Consider the following 16,281-nt stretch of genomic DNA (forward strand, 5'->3'; position numbering starts at 1 on the left):
GTGCTGTATGTTCCCTGGTTTGATTCATCACATTGAGTCTGTTCTCCTTTATCTCATTTATTAGGCTCCTCTGCCTTTTCACTAGAGAGCTTTAAGACATGATGGGTCACCCTAGGAGGCTACAGATCGATAAAAGTTCTATTTTAAAGACAATGCAGTGCATATTTCTCAAAACCATTCTGTGCCAAAATTGCATTAGCATGAAACAAGAACTGAACTAACATACAAATAACTGAAGCAAGTTTAACGTGTCTGCTTCACTGATTGATTTTGATGCTGCACGGAAATCAGTAGAAGCCAATCAATGCTTAAAAATGAAGGATCATTAGGTCACTAATAAAGATAACAGAAATAAACCACCTTGTCTCAGCTTATTGTTCATTGTAACTATGGATTACACATGTGAATGTATTCACTTTGTCAAAGTCAAGTCTCCATTGTTATTTACCTTTTCTATTGTACAGGGCGTCCCCCTGCTACTAAATGGAAGTCTTCATTTAAACCACTAGGAGGACAAGATGCCGACGCCGAGGACGAAAGCACAAGCAGTCCAGAAAGGTAAGATGTCGGTAAGGTGTACGATGTACTGAGACAGCGTGAGGTACAGAGTGACAACCCCCTACCAGTCCAGGATGTGCCACATTTCAGCATTTAGCTTTGTCTTAACATGCTGAAATATGGGCTGTCTGAAGGTGACCTCCTTATGTATTATTCCAGGTGGACCTTGAGAGGCAAAAGTCCACGAGGCAGGAATGATGCAGAGCCTCACTGAGAGATTAAACCAATGAACATATTTCACTGGATGTGCACAGCCTCTAATTAGTTTTATCATAATCCAGAAAAGTTTCTTTCTTCATGTAGCTTAGTAGCACATTTAGTATGTGTGAACATTCAATAGTGAATCACATTATTGTCCGTAGGGATGATCTATGAATAGTAAATTGCATGCAACACACACACACACACACTAAAGCCTCTTCCGTCCCCCTCAGGGTTGAGCTTTATGATCCTTACGATCCTGGCTTGTCAGACTCTGAGCGTGAGATGCCTCTGGGCCAAAACCACAACCACCCTCTTCCCGATCAGGATAACGACCTGCGACATCAACATTTGCCTCCAAGTAGTGGCCACCACTGGGACTCTGAGCTCAGGCGACCCCTCGACAGATGTGAGTTTAGCCCTAAAACCAGACCCGCTGAGAGTCAAGGTCTCAGTCCAGGCCATAGACTGCCAGACCGACGGACCCCAGACACTGAAGCACATAACCCACTGGGTTATGGCTCCATAAATAGACCTCTGGACCACAGGGTCTGCAGCCCTGACAGGCTAACCCAGGGCTCCTCCACCCAACGGTTTCCTGCATCTCATGGAGGACAGGGCACCAACGGGGAGGACGGGGTAACGATCTCGAGAGAGGTATCGCCAGTAAGACCACAAGTATGACAGCTTTTGTGTTTGTTTTCTGAATGCTAATACTTTGCTTTCTGTGGTTATATTCAGTCTTGAGTTGTAGACTTGTAAACTAGGACACGGGGCCGGTTGTACTTGCAGTGGTGACACTGATTCTTTGAACCAATTGGAGCCCATTCTCTCCTCTGTAGATGACCACTACCGTTAGATTATCTCCACCCAGGACACAGCGGGACTTTCAACATCAAGTGGGATACATGGAAACAGGTAAGTTGACATTTTAATTGCTAGCTGTTGTGTCTGCCCACTTCAGATTAACTACAGGAGAAACATGAGTGAATGGATAACATGCTTTAAATCAGCATCTATTGTTTGAATACATAGGAATCAACAATTGAATGGGTTTTAATTCTTTTTTGCATCGTAATAACAAGAATAATAATGTGTATTATGTTGTTCTGCAGGACTGGACAAAATCACATCTCCCACAGAGGTGACAAGAAACAGGAGCAAAAATATGTTAATGGACAAGTAAGGACCAGGGATACTGATGGCTAATGGTTTAAATGTGCTACGTGTAGAATATTCACATCACACTCATTAACTTTGATGGCATAATGAATTAGCCATAGCAACAAGGACAACATGTTCACAGTTCTCATGTTGTCCTCTGATATAGTATAGGCAGTCATTTGTACCATTTGTAGCTGGAATTACTTAACTACTAAATTACTAAAGTCCTGAGATAATCAGGATTACTTACTAGTAGATAAACTGACAGGTTAGTTTTTTATTCACCTAGATGTTAATCTAATTGCCCAAATTGAATAAAATCAGTCTAGTTGCAACTAAATGATGTCAGTAAAACTGTGGGCGTGCATGTGTCAGCCATTGTGGTTATAAACACATTGTGATACAACATAACCACAGGATGAACGACCAAGGTGAGGCAGAGAGAGCAGAGTTACAATTCTGCAAACTAGTAACATTTCTCACCAGTTGCTTTATGACTTTGCTCACTCCGTCTCGGAGGTCTACAAATGTGATGCTTGGCTGTAACAAACACTGCAGCCAGGTATCACCTATTAAGATGTGAGAGCCCTGCTGGACTGAAAGATGACTGATGGAGTCCAGTCAGGTCAATGGGAGTTTGCTTTGAAGCTTTGTAAGCTAATATTGCCAGATTGGATGAACTGAACTGTAAGGACCCTTCAGGTCGTCAGTCTGGTCTCAACAGCTGTCAGTTTAAGCTTGTATGAGGACCTTCAGCTGTTTCAACGTTTGCTTTTTAGCTGTTTTATTTATTAATATTCTGCAACACTGAATGTTGTACTATTTTTCTTTTAGGTGCCCAATCACCTGTGACCTTTGTGACGTTGAGGTGGCCAATGCTCAGGAGCTGGAGGATCACTTGGAGAGCAAGACTCACTGGGACACGCTGGAGCACATCCAGCTGCAGAATAATTATGATGATATGGCTATAGCGTTCCTGCAGGTAAGATAACACAGAGAATCGTCAATATTTTATGTCCTGTTTAACGGTTCCTGGGTTGTCTAGTCTGTGCTGTAGTATTCTGCTGTTATTCGGCTTCTTCCCAACAGTTTCTGTTTTCCACCTTAATATATCATAGAAACAAATGTTCACTTGTGTGTCTGGAACATGATGGACGTTTTTATCCCTCTAGGAAGTCATGCTGTATAAAAGCCATCAGTCTAGCCGAGCCATAGACAATAGTGCACTTCAAGGTAACTAACTTTGAATTATCAAAAGCTTTTTAAAGACGTTCACCGTCTTATTACGCTGTCTTCTATTGCGGATGAACAAAGCCTTAATACTGTGTGGTCTTCATTTTGTCAGCCCTGGAGGAAAACGACCACATGACAAAGGTTGAAATTTTCCACTGTGCGTCTTGCAAAGTCTTCGTATCCACAGCTGCAGCCTCAGTGCAGGCTCACATCACCTCTCAGGAACACCTCTCCAACACAAAGGTAACGCTGTGTTTGTAAATTCAATGCTGGCTTAGCAAAAAATGAGCTAAAATGATGATGATGGTGATTGATTGATTATTTTCCTCAAGGAGTTTGAAATGCATCAGAGACGTGATTGCCTCCAAAAAGCAGAAACCATTATGAAGGAGCTGGAGCCTCAGTTCGAACACTTCCTGAAGGTATTTTGCAAAAGTGAACATTTCAACACAAATGTGTTTTTAATAAAGAACGGGGCACAACACATGTATGCATGTGGTTCTCTCTTTAGGAATATATTCCATTCATACACAGGGCAGTTCATTTAGGGACTGCTTGAGTACAACTTGTTACTGGACCAAGATACTTGGCTATACTTAAGGTTTTGGCTGTTAAACATGACATTGTTATCGACTCAAGTTATTGCAGTGAAACATCTGATATGGATAACCTTGAGTGATGCCTTTGTTTCCAGCCCTCGTACACTAAATCTAAGTAGTAGCAGTGAATTGGAGCCTACAAGGCCACTAGTCATTAAAATGGAGTTCGCTACTGAAGTTACTCTTGTCTTTCAGGGTGGCAGCCCATTTCAATGATGGAAATCACAATGCTGTCCACACCGAGACGCTGTTTGCCTCAGATGAAGAACTATGGACTGAAAACAGTTCACTTCAATCACGACTACACATAAGAGCTATGAGACCACCCTCCCTCTAAGATTCAGTCTAAGTCTGTTCATACTGGTTTTCTTATTCATAGATGGTTTGTCATTTCACATTAGGTCCATATTAACATAAGCTACAGTATTCACAGGTCATCACTGTTTGGTCTCATTATGAAGATGAAGTTTGTAATTTACAGTTTTAGTGTTTTCATAATTTGTGTGCAAAAAAAGATTGAAAAACTCAACTTGTTTCTGTTTTTTTTTTTTATTTAGAACAACACAAATGTTTTAAGCATTGTATCTGTGTGATATAGTACATTTAAAATTAAATTATTTCAAAAACAGTATATTTAAACATTAAATATAGGTGACATGTATGAAGGGCATTGTCAGCACCGGCTGTGCCTTTAAGGTCTTTTTTTCTTTACCACCTTCAGTTTTAATTTTGTATTTGTATTAGAAACAATGCAGTTACTGAAATACTATAAAACACTTTCTATTCATAACAAGTTTGCAGACATTTTTCTTTTTGTTCTTGTATAGTAGCTCATCCCTCCACTTGAGATTCTTGGAGCAGTTTATTGTGAGCTTTCAGGTGCAGTCGCTCTGTCTCACTAAACTCTGTGACCTGAAAACAGAGACCGTGGGCTTGGATTTGAACATGTTGCAATACAAAAGAAACATGATTCTATGTATCTCGTAAATGTGAATATTGATACAGAAGAGAGGTGCTCCCAATTTTTGACAAAAACGGACTCAAACCATGAGAAATCTGAGGTAAAAGTTGTCTTCATTAGAAATGGATTCCACACTACATTACTGCATAAAACAAGAAAAACAGTCTGTCCTTTTGGAAGTGTATTCCAAAAAAATGGACTATGTAAAAACAGAAAAAGGTAACAATATCCAAAATAAGTAAAATTTTCATCTGTCCAAATGTCCAAATATGTACAATATCTCCATCATTCAGCAATATTGTACTTTTGGCCAGTATTTCATTGACTAAAAACAAAAGTGAAAGAACATCCAATGTACATACACATACAGTCTAGTGAAATCTAAAAAGGTCCCCATTGGCTTCATGAGGCAGCATGTGTGGCTGTCAGAGAGCTGTCTTGGTCAGTCTTGAGGGTGGTGGGCAGCGTGGTGACCTCGACCATGCCTAGCCCAGTGTGAGGGACACTAGTGTTCATAATGTGTCTCTGTAAATGTTTGATCCAGTCCTCCTGGACCGACAAGGGACCCTGGAAGACGAGGTCACAGAACCTACGAGGAGAACAAGAGATCGATGATGATAAAATACAAACACACAGTGGGTTTACTAGAAGCATGTCGACCATTTCAAACAACATTTTGATCCTGGCTGAAATTATTGGATGCCACTAAATTTTGAACAGACGTTCATTGTAACCAGAGGACGACTCCTACTGACTTTGGCGTTTCCCATACTTTTCCTCTTGCACCACCATGAGGTTGACATTTGTGGTTTTGAGTCAAATGTCAATGAATGACGACTACTGGATGGATTTCCATCAAATTTGTTAAAGTCATGTTCTTCTCGGGAGGAACTGTAATCACTTTCATCTCAGCCTCCACCAGTTTTTAATTTTTATTAAAATTAAAAAACTGCAACGACATTTGTTCGAAGCTTACATTAGAGCAGGCCACAATGGCTGCAATGTAATCCTTTGGGGAGACTTTTTGTTCAATCATGAACAGTCATTATATTGCACTCTTAAAACCCACCAGACTCCACTGACAAAACCAGAAATTTTACATAGCAAAACACAAGAGTTGGTGCTGACTGGCCACTGACCATGAGTTTTGAACTTAACTTTTGTTGGACGCCCAGTTTCTATTTCTGTTTCTGTTTTTGGTGAACATCAATGACAACAGGTCTGTAAATTATCTGGGTCGTCTCAGTTAATGTTTTATAAATAAAAGCAAATACATCTGGTTGCTCAGGGCAACTAGCAAAGGCATCACTGTTGAAGTCTGTTGGACCTCAGATGCAATATTATCCACCATTTAGAAAAAGACTAATAAATATGCTATAAAAGAAGACAGCATTACCTGCAGGTGAGTCTGTACATTTCCTCTGGAGTTTGTGGTAAGGGCAGTGTCTTCTTCTTGGAACCAGGCCTTGAGCGTTGCCTCCTTGCTTTACAGTCAAATGCTGAAAGACAAAATGTGTTTTTTATTTTGTATTTACACCTCTACTTTTGCTAATGTAACATTTCAACTAGATACAAAGCCTAGTTAGCGTCTAGTCACTGGAAAGTTTGAGTCAATAAGAGTCTGGATGTCTGGACATTATTAGACATTACTTTATTCATACTCATGTTCTGGCCTTGTGCCAGCGAGGTGAATGGTCTGGCTTTGTCTAAGGCTCATGGCCCAAAGTGTGATGATGTGTGTCTCAGAAAAGTAGGCCCTTAAGGCTTTTTGCTATGAGGAGGTCAGTCCTCCCCCACAGATGCACGCATCACGCTCCACAATATCTTTGCAATATCTCACTTGCTGACGCCCTTCTAGATCCTTACCTTGGGGAGGACACAAATAACCACTGGTGCACTAATTATAGCTATGATTTGGACGTCAGAACCTCTTGTGGTATCTAGCCACACAGGCAATTTGGGTTTTATCTGCTGAGGTTTTGAAATATCAGTCTGAAATTTCTGCTGCCACACCTGTACCGAGAAGGTGAATTGATTTTGTTTGTCAACCAGTGCTCAAGTATAAAGTCCTGCATGCTTAAGCTGTTCATGGCACTTACTGGTTCCCTCTAGTAAGGCAGTCCTTTTTCGTTTTGCATATGCGCGGAGGTGATTAGACAAGCTAACTCCACTATGGAAAGTTGCATTGCAATGGACGCACACCTTCCTGTTGAATTCACCTTTCTCTGTAAAAAGACAAGAAAACACAGACAAACACATAAGTGAAAACATAGATATGGCAATGGTTGGTTGTTCATGGTGTAGGACTAAACTTATAACAACAGGTCCGTCCTTCCCTTTGTCTTTGTGTGGCAAGTGTATAATGTCTCAGCTCAACAAAATCATTTTAGCTTTCTTTTTTATATCAACTAAAAATACATTGCAGTGAATATGGTTTATGCCGGGTATTGATAGTACATTATATACTATATAGTATATTTTAAATGTAGGCTGTGGCAGTGACGGAAGAGTACCCTATATGTCTAAGGCAGGTTCTGTTATTAAACTGACTGATGTACCATTGAAAAACATTTACATTATAAATTTGGATAACAGCACAATACTATATTATGCCCTCAATACTACAGTTTATCAATTCCTTTCTTGTGCCAACACATTTCAGCAAACAAGCCTTTATCAGAAAAGTCCAACAGTGTAAGATTAAGAAACACCTGTTCTGTCTTTGTTCTAATTTATTAAGTGTGTATGGATAATTTACATTTGACACTTTTTAATGCAATTAAGGGTACTAGATTAGACAAAACTAATAATAATCTGCGTTAATATGTAAATAACGCTCCTCTGTTTTGGCAACATAATCTGAAGGTAATTTAGCAATGTCATTGTACGCCTTTATGCTGATGACACCTCACTTCTACAACACGACATCTGATGATCAGAATTTGATTATCTTTTTCAAAACAGCTTCTCAGAGTGAATTTTAGAATAGACATTTTGGTTCCATCTAACAAAAGACATTTTTAGTAGATAATTGCCTTTTTCCTTTAAAGAAGTCTTTAAAACCTAATTCACAATCTGACACAGGTCTGTGTAAAAAGTTAAAAGACTTATATATTGGTTCGCCAAAATTATCTTATCACAAATAAGATGAAGTTTAATACACTTTGTGTATTAATTTACATTGTACATATTTCTTCTGTGCAATTCTTTTTTTTTTTTTTTTTTTATCCTATTTTATATCTATATTGAAAATTCAAAATTGCAGTATCTGTAGGGCTCTACATAATGCTTGGATTTCTGTCCATGTCCCAACACTGGTTTTGATATGCAGTTCATGTAAAATCCTATTCAAATAAACTTTATTCTTAGCTTCTGAGTTCTTAAAAAAAATATTCAACATAGGAAAAAAATAATATAAAGACGACTGTATTCAACTAATCAAAACACTTGAAAAGGCTCATTCTCTAGTCTAACCTATGTAGTTACCTATGAAGTTACTTACCAGATATTGACTTTGGCAGTGAAGATGTAATTCTTGATCCTGAACTGTGCTCACTGTTTGAAGAAATTGCTAAAGTATTTCTTGCCATCTGAGAGGACCCCTTAAGTCTAGAGTCTTCCTGACATTTCCTCTTCTTCAGAATTCCTATCAAGGCAGTCGTGCCTGAGAGTGAATTTTTAACATCCAGTTTAGTCTCTAGTTGCCTTTTTTCAGATTCCATTTCCGCTAAAGAAAACGTGGAAATCAGTGGGCTGGCATCAGTGCAAATGCTCAGAGTAGAATTACTTTTTGGGATTCCAATGGCTGGCGGCCTGAAAGACTCAACACTGGACAGCTTTGGTGAAGCACCGTATTGAAAATGGTTCCGTCTCTTTCCCAGAATTTGAAGTGCCCGCTGGAACTCCTTCTTGTCGCGCATTAACTCCCGGAGTAAAAATAATGGGGATTTATTCTTTGTTGCGAAGCTTTTACCAAGCTTTTTGAGGTGGCCTCGTATGTGGTTGGACTGCCCAGTCCTGTTATCAAATGAGTCCCCACATAATGGACAGGAGTGAATGCTCTTCCCAGTCTCAGAGTCTGACTCCAGCTGTAATGCTGAATAAGCAAACAAACAAACAAAAAAAAGAAAATCAGAAAAGTACATCATGATACATTTAAACTTTGTAACATCAAAGTACATGTAAAGGAAAACTACCCTTGAAACCCAGTTTAAAACTTGGGTTCTATTTTTGCAAGTCTGTCTAAGGCCTAAAAAAAGAAGGTCCAACAGGGCAACAATCAATCATACAGGTTGTAAACAAGCAAGAATGGCTCTAATTTGATTTGGAGGTAGAACTAAAAGTGACCGTCCCTTCTAAGTCTCTAATAATCCTTTATTGCAAAGAAAAGCCATTCGTGTGCACAAGTATGCTAAATATGTAAACTGACAAACCTAAATAAAATCATATTATTTTGGGGTTTACTAACAACAACACTGACATAATTTGCTGCCTCTGTGGACCCATTTTTAGCAAAAATTTTGGTACTCTCTGTAAGTTCGCTGCTCAATAATAATCGATAGAACTGATGGCTACAGCCACAAAAAATAAAAAGCCAAGTTTTAATAAAGCATAGTTTTCCTTCAATAGAAGAACAATAAATAAGTACACAAGTACCTTTCTTCAATCTCCGGAATGCTGAAATCTTCCGTCGAATTCGTGGTCTTCTGTCTTGAGAAGCCACCTGCTCAGGAGGCACTACATGGCGTGCATTGTAGCTCAGCCCGACCCTATGAAGATGCCCTCGGACATGATTGGACAATCCAACACCCGACTCAAACACTGCGGGACAGTATGGACAGTTCTTGCGGTCCGATTCCAACTCTGACGCCTCATCTGAGAAGGATTCACTCAATGGTATCTGGTGGGACTCAAACGTTTCTTGGCATACTTCTGTTTCTATGCATTCTTCTTTGATTTCAGGGTCGTTCTGATCTTGCTCTTCAGTCTTTATTTTCTCAAACAGCCTTTTAGATGCCTGCAGAGCACCCCTCATGGACATTCTTCTGCTATAGGTATAAATGATGTTTTGTTTTTCTTTCTTTATACCATTGTCAAAAAGGTTGGGATTGGCATCCATATCCTTGTACTGGAAAATGTCCTTTTCATCATAATCTGATGAGTCGTCTTCTTGGTTTATTTTCTTGGGACTTGGCAAAGGTTTTGGTAAGATGAAGCATGAGTCTTGGTCAGAGGTGTTGCGATATGGGGTGGACATCTTCCTTTTAGACGGTGACTTCTTGACTGTTGACTGATCCTCATTCAACTTGGGTACACTGCTGCTGTTGAGATGTCTTTCGGTTGCACAGGATGGCACTCTATGGCCATTTGGGGATAACGGTGAATCTTCAACCTTGACAGTCAGTGTTTCTGGTGACTGATCAGAACCATATTTGTCACTTTTGAAATCCTGAACAGATGTGCCGCAATTATTGCTTTCCTTCCTCTGTTCTGCAAATTTCCTTCCATGTCTTTGTCGGGACAGGAGAACATTAATGGATTTGTCAAGCTTTGATTCCATTGGTTGGGACTTGAGACCTCTCTTAATCTTGCTATTTTTGAACAAGTCTGAAATGTCACTGGACTCACTGGGGGAGCACGCGGTTTTAGAAGAGATCTGATTTTTTATCAAGATTTTAGATGTAAACTCTGCATCTTCTATGGGAGTTTTACGAGTAGGCACATGCTGCTCCTTAGACGGTTGTGCATTTTTCTCACTACCCTGTGCATCTTCGTATTCCTCAAAGGTCTGTTGATGGCGCCGCAGAAGGTGATTCTTAAAAACATTTTTGCTAAAAGCTCTATACGAACAAATATTACATGAGAAGATTTCATAGTCGTCATTCTGGACCTGCTTTCTTACTGTAATAACAGTGTGATGCAAAATGTTGTGTCTCCTAAGGTCACTCTCACTCACAGTCCTGAAGCTACATTTGTCACATCTAAACTTTCTCTTTTCCTTCTCATGTGTTTTCGCATGTTGAACAAACGTGTTTGGGCAGTTTGTTCCAAATGGGCACTGGGGGCAAAAAAGCTTTGCTTTTTTATCCTCTTTCTTCTTATCATTCATGCCTTTGATCTCCTCGGTGAATCTCTCTCTTTTTTCCTGATGGACAGACATGTGCTCGATAAGCAAACTACTTTGTTTGAAGGACTGTCCACATTCCCGGCATATAAAAGGCTTTGGCGAAATATTCGGAGGGTCTGCATGTGACTTCATGTGACGATGCAAATGGTGCTCTTTCTTGAAAATGAGCTTACATTTTGAGCAGGGGTAACATGATGGCTTCCCCTCTGAATGAGAATTTATTGTGAGGCGCCCCTTCAATGGTGATAGTCCATGAGCTATACTGTTCTCATGAGAGTTTCTTGCAGGTGCATTGTAAAGAATTTCCTTGATGGCCTTTACAGTTCCATTGGGATACTTGGAAACGTTCCCTGTTGGTGATGACTGTGATTTGGAGAACTTCCTTGACTTTCTGACTTTTCTGACGGAAATGGAGTCTACTTGGCCTTCAGCATCAGACAGTTCCTCAGATGACTTGTGGCTCAGATCAGGGTAAAGGTCTTCTGAAGGATCCACCATGACAACCATGTCCATTTTCCTTTTTCTTCTCCTTTGGCTGTTGGCAGGAAGGACTTCCTCTTTAGGTTCCTCGCCAGGGGAATCACCATGGTTCTCCCATAGAAACTGCATAAACCCTTTGTGAGGGTTCCAATGAAGGTCACTAGCACTATTAAAATTATCCAATGAGTTCTCAGGTGACTCTACATCAAAACCCCAAATTCCGGCAGTGTCAATTTCCTGCACAGTTTTTAGTGGGGTGATGCTCTTTGCCTCCTCTTTCTCAGTGGAGATGCTGTTGAGGTCATGGGCTTGTGTAGCCTGATGTGAAGAAGGTCCATTTCCCAGGCCAACCGGAGACAACATATCTGTGTTTGACAGAACATCTAGGACACTGTTTTGTTTCAGAGAAGGTTTGTCGAAAGAATCGGCACAAGAGGCTGATTCTTGCGCCATTCTCACTGGCTCTTGCAGGAGTGTGAGGGCATTGATCTCAGGATCTGCATCTTTGTCATCTTCATCAACACCAGTCAGACATGACATTTCAGCTGCCATGACCTGAAAAAGAAAAGTAAAGCCTTCTTAGATATTCCTCTATCACTACAAAATCCACAGGAAACACTGTAGCATTCCAAAGGTTGAATTTAAATAGTTTTACACTATAGTCATGGGCCTGTCCACCTTTGCACAATAACAGACAAGTGATCAGGGTTGTTGTTTCCTTTCTATTTTCTTCACATATTTTGAGGGTAAACATTTTACATTGGAATTATAGCCTCAGCAATGTCCTTGTGCCCATGGAGTTTTCTTGTTGGTTTTGTGGTTTTGATAGCTGAATCTTAGCGAATTTTGAATTGAGGTTTCATGGATAAATGTATGGTGTTGGCGGGCATTCCGACTGAAAACAGCCCTGTGGTAAAACATTACATGGGACTGCGTTGGCAGGCGAGGTAAGGTATCATTGACACAATTAGTCTTTTCACACCTAAAAGTCCAAACCAAGATCTTGATTTGGTTTTGTCACAATGTATACACTTGATCCAGCAACACCTACATGAGATGCGTCTTCATATACTTGCAACTGATGGGTTTGTAGACTCATGTATCATCCTTTTGGAAATCATTGAAAAGTGCCAACATTTTTGGGAGTTCTTACTAACTGACACTTTATATAGGATGTTGGACCAAATGTCAATTAATCTTTAAGTGTCTGTCTCTCCCCATGTGCTACAGTTGCTCATTTTCCAGTTCTGACAATCGCCCACCAGGATTTCCTGCAACTAGTCAGAAGGTCTGAACTATCCAAAAAATGTTACCACTAGAAACAAACCAAGCCATGATTCATTTAGATCTGGATCAAGACCACCTCTTGGTTGCACCTGTAATTTTGATTCAAATCAACTTTTGAAAAGTCAAAAAGTCTGGATCAAACAAGATAGGTGTGAAAGAGCTCAATGAAAGGCCAGTTTAAGTAAACAGATGCATTAAATGGCCTATCAGAGACTAAAACACTGCAATACTGTTTGTAATACTCACAGACAGGATTTCACAAATCTGACAAGTTATCACAGCAGCAACAATTTTGTCTTGTCAGACCGATGTAACGTTAACGGTGTGCACAGTTTATGTTACACAGCAATCCATCAGGAATGTGTTCTTGCATGCATTTGAGTGGCTAACGCAGTGCCATGTTTTGCAGCAACAGCCTTGCGTTGCCACAGTCATCGGTGTTGTCAGACTGGTTCCATTCAAATAAATGAGAGGGCTGCGTTTTTTTTTCATGCAGGGCTCAAGTCAGTCTGAACGGAGCCATTTGGGACACTCCAGAAGTTTTCCACTACTGCCACTGTCAGGCCAAAATGTGAATTACTTTAGTGCTAAGGAAATTTTAGCATTACCCTAAGGACAAACTTAAAATTTTTAGCCGTGCATCAGGTAAAATTGTATTTACGATTTCACTAGTCTCGCCATAGATGTCTATTGCCACAGAATTCATTCATAGCACCGACACAGCATTACGTGAATCTGTCATACATTTTCTGATCGCATCATATTTTCATAATACTGAATATCCAAAGTAATCATATTTGCTTTTTTTTTTTTTTTTTAATTCTGTTTGCCATTGGTTTCCACTTGAAACATGTATATTTACCTAGCTACATAAAAAGAAGCTTACTAAGCATTGATCATTAGAAATCCGTCATCATTAGATGACGAAATAACGAGTCAAGTGGTGCTGAAAAGGAGCGGATGACTACAGCGTTTCTTAACCTTTTATTGTTATTTTTCCTATCAATGGCCTAAAAAGAGCAAATACAGTTCTTGCAGTTTCCATGAAGCCCCAGTGGAGGCGGTATTTAGTTAGCTTTGCACATTAGCACTAGCTGACTAGCCTTAGCATGAGGCAACACCTTACTTCAGAGAAATGAATCCAGATTTTGAATCTTATGAACGGCAAAATTGTCTGTAGATTGTTTGTCCATAGGGTGTGATGGGCCACTAGAGGCCGCTACTATGGCTTAACAATCTTAGTCGAGTTTAAAAAAATCAGAACGGAGAAACTGTTTAAGACATCTTTCAAATGAAAAATAACATTCGCTAATTCTAGCTTCTAAATTGTGAGAATTCGGTGCTTTTCTTTGTCTTATGCGATCGTAAACTTTGGCTTTTGACCGTTGGTTTGACAAACAAGTAACGTGAAGATTTTAACTTTGAAATTTGAATATTTTCACTGTTCTCTTGGCATCGACCATGCGATTAGTGAAAGTAATAAGCGTGGAAAAAAACTGATTCACTTAAGTATCGCAATTTTTTGTTTTACAATTCCTTATCGATATGTGGAAAGACATTACCACTTTTTTTCTTGTAATGTATGATTAACGCAGACGGACAGATGGACGGTCAGAGAACTGCAGGATTACGACCTTCAACCTAACATTTTAAATCCAAATGTGTTTTAGCACTGACAGCCTGCTCTGAGCTGGGCACTCAGCGAGACACGCCAGGGGGCCACGGCTGGATAACTCTCCAGGATAAATCTCTTTTTAGCAGGACGGAGCTAACAGCGAAGCGAAGCACTCACTCTCTAGTGTAAACCACAATCTAACTAGAGAGGAAGCGACTTATGAACGAGTGCCTCCCTTTCCTGACTTACCTCTTACGCAACAATGCTGCTATATCTAAAGTCAGAAAGACTGACTGATGTGACGCGTATTGTTTTTTAGAAATATGCCTCATAACAAACAGTAGGTGGAGCCATGGTTACATTGTTTAAAAAGTAAACTAAAAACCGTAATAAATCACAATATCGAATCGCGATACTTGTCGTATCGCAATACTTAAGAAGCACAATACCTATGAAAAGCATATCATAACAAATGTCATATGTAAAACAGTGACATAAACCTACAGAAGCTTTTACAAACCCAATATTGAATGTTACTTATGCTTCATGGGCTACGGTTTAAAATACAAAGCTCTTTTTTAGCTTGAAAATTATTGTCTGGTGTGAAAAGTAAGCAGCTTGGTCACTTACAATGCCACCAGAGTTAGCATATTGACTCAATCAGCATTCAAAGTACAAAATAAATATGGCTTTATATAATATACACATGGCATTTGGCTTGGATCATTAATTTTGGCCATGTACAACGCTACAACTTGGCTGGAGTGAGGGGTCTTGGATTTGAAGGGCAATAAAAGTGTCATACCAAATGAATGCTCCTGTGGCAGAGAAAGGTGTCTGTAACGCCTAACATTACACGGCAGCACCACATTTGCAAAGGGGTGAACCTCTCAAATGGCTTTTGATGAGCGGTTTTGGATTTTGTATAGAGCTAAAACTTTCAGCATAGTAGTTCAGCTATATGCCTATCCACAATAGTTGGGATCGGCTCCCAAAGGCGCCCCACATTCAGAGCAAACCGGATTGTTAGTACTATGTTCCGTGTGGGTATCGGTGCGTTTCTTTGGCGTTTATATCACGCTGTGTTGTTGGATGCTGCTTGCAGGAGCTGCAGACCACTAAGGCTGTTCCACACCAAAACCTATTCCTCAGGCTAAACTGTAGCTAATGACAATCCTCCCTCGCTGCTCGCTACACACACATCAGCAAAATGACGAAAAACAAACAAACGTTACCTCCGAGCGGTGCGGCTGGAGAGAGGGCACAATTTAAACGCTGCATTGAATAATTTCTTACTTTCGTCTTCCATCTATTTCACAGTCGCCATTTTCCGTGGTGGTCTGGTGTGGGACAGATCATTTTCTTTTGTACGGGTAACCGTACATACGATCGGCCACACGGAAACAAATCAAAGAAATGCTCGAATAATTACGCTTTCACGTGAAACCATATTACATAACAACCACTGTTAAATAGTTTCTCGAGTTGTTGTCTCGTTTAATTTCGTCACGTAATGATACGAGTCGGCGCCATGTTCCCCCGAAAATGTGCAGTGGTACATTCCAGATAGGAGGCATAAAAAACCTGAGTTAATGACCATCTCCTTTGGGTAGCAGATTTTTTTTTTTTTTTTTTTTGTAGGTTGATGGCGGTTAATCAGCGTATTAATTGATAAAATAAATTAAAACTACAGTTAGTATTTGGTGTGTTTTTTTAAAGAGCAAATTTGGTCCAGCTGTATAAACTTGTCATTGACGCACAGACAAGAATTGTGAGCCAAACACAGGAGAGATGTCAACGTTACCACAAGCGTTATCCCCCCATGGTTGTCTTCTCACAGGTCTTTGTTGCTTTCATAGCCGCCGATTAGCCGGTTCAGTAATTCACAGTGTCGGGTGTCAAAAAGAGAAAACGCAGTGTGTTTTGGCCACACACTCAACTAAGTATTAAATTAAATGCACAGTAAAACATCTGTTACAGCTGCCTTGCTTAGATGTTAATGAGCTTTTTTTTTTAATTTATTTTTTTTAGCTAAAGCCAGTAATTTTAATTAAAA

General features: G+C 39.9%; 2 protein-coding genes across 3 annotated transcripts; one reads left to right on the forward strand and one right to left on the reverse strand.

Moving 5' to 3' along the window:
• Window positions 1-517: 517 nt before the first annotated feature.
• On the forward strand, window positions 518-4,127 carry LOC139214795 (DBIRD complex subunit ZNF326-like). Its single transcript, XM_070845720.1, has 9 exons — window positions 518-558; window positions 993-1,437; window positions 1,602-1,677; window positions 1,875-1,941; window positions 2,758-2,905; window positions 3,096-3,156; window positions 3,269-3,399; window positions 3,489-3,578; window positions 3,951-4,127. Exons 2-9 carry the CDS (start codon window positions 1,045-1,047, stop codon window positions 3,969-3,971), a joined length of 987 nt encoding a protein of 328 aa, XP_070701821.1. The 5' UTR covers window positions 518-558; window positions 993-1,044; the 3' UTR covers window positions 3,972-4,127.
• A 210-nt stretch (window positions 4,128-4,337) lies between these two features.
• znf644a (zinc finger protein 644a) lies at window positions 4,338-15,574 on the reverse strand. Of its 2 annotated transcripts, none has more exons than XM_070845769.1 (6): window positions 15,522-15,574; window positions 9,373-11,878; window positions 8,219-8,812; window positions 6,816-6,941; window positions 6,113-6,215; window positions 4,338-5,305 (listed from the first exon to the last, which is right to left on the reverse strand). In XM_070845769.1, exons 2-6 carry the CDS (start codon window positions 11,873-11,875, stop codon window positions 5,119-5,121), a joined length of 3,513 nt encoding a protein of 1,170 aa, XP_070701870.1. In that variant the 5' UTR covers window positions 11,876-11,878; window positions 15,522-15,574; the 3' UTR covers window positions 4,338-5,118. The 2 variants fall into 2 exon arrangements, with proteins under 2 accessions (XP_070701870.1, XP_070701869.1); XM_070845768.1 differs by having other exon boundaries at window positions 15,461-15,543.
• Between the last annotated feature and the right edge of the window lie 707 nt (window positions 15,575-16,281).

This window comes from Pempheris klunzingeri, chromosome 15, assembly GCF_042242105.1.
Source record: "Pempheris klunzingeri isolate RE-2024b chromosome 15, fPemKlu1.hap1, whole genome shotgun sequence".
NCBI lineage: Eukaryota > Metazoa > Chordata > Actinopteri > Acropomatiformes > Pempheridae > Pempheris > Pempheris klunzingeri.

What these genes read in the sequence shown, in the direction of transcription:
- LOC139214795 (XM_070845720.1), top strand. Translation starts at nt 1,045, where the DNA reads ATGCCTCTGGGCCAAAACCACAACCACCCTCTTCCCGATCAGGATAAC. An exon ending in AAAAATATGTTAATGGACAA is followed by an intron (nt 1,942 to 2,757) that starts GTAAGGACCAGG and finishes TTTTTCTTTTAG; the next exon opens with GTGCCCAATCACCTGTGACC. An exon ending in AGACAATAGTGCACTTCAAG is followed by an intron (nt 3,157 to 3,268) that starts GTAACTAACTTT and finishes TCATTTTGTCAG; the next exon opens with CCCTGGAGGAAAACGACCAC.
- znf644a (XM_070845769.1), bottom strand. Translation starts at nt 11,875, where the DNA reads ATGGCAGCTGAAATGTCATGTCTGACTGGTGTTGATGAAGATGACAAA. An exon ending in ATTCCGGAGATTGAAGAAAG is followed by an intron (nt 8,813 to 9,372) that starts GTACTTGTGTAC and finishes TTGCTTATTCAG; the next exon opens with CATTACAGCTGGAGTCAGAC. An exon ending in ACTGCCAAAGTCAATATCTG is followed by an intron (nt 6,942 to 8,218) that starts GTAAGTAACTTC and finishes GTCTTTTTACAG; the next exon opens with AGAAAGGTGAATTCAACAGG.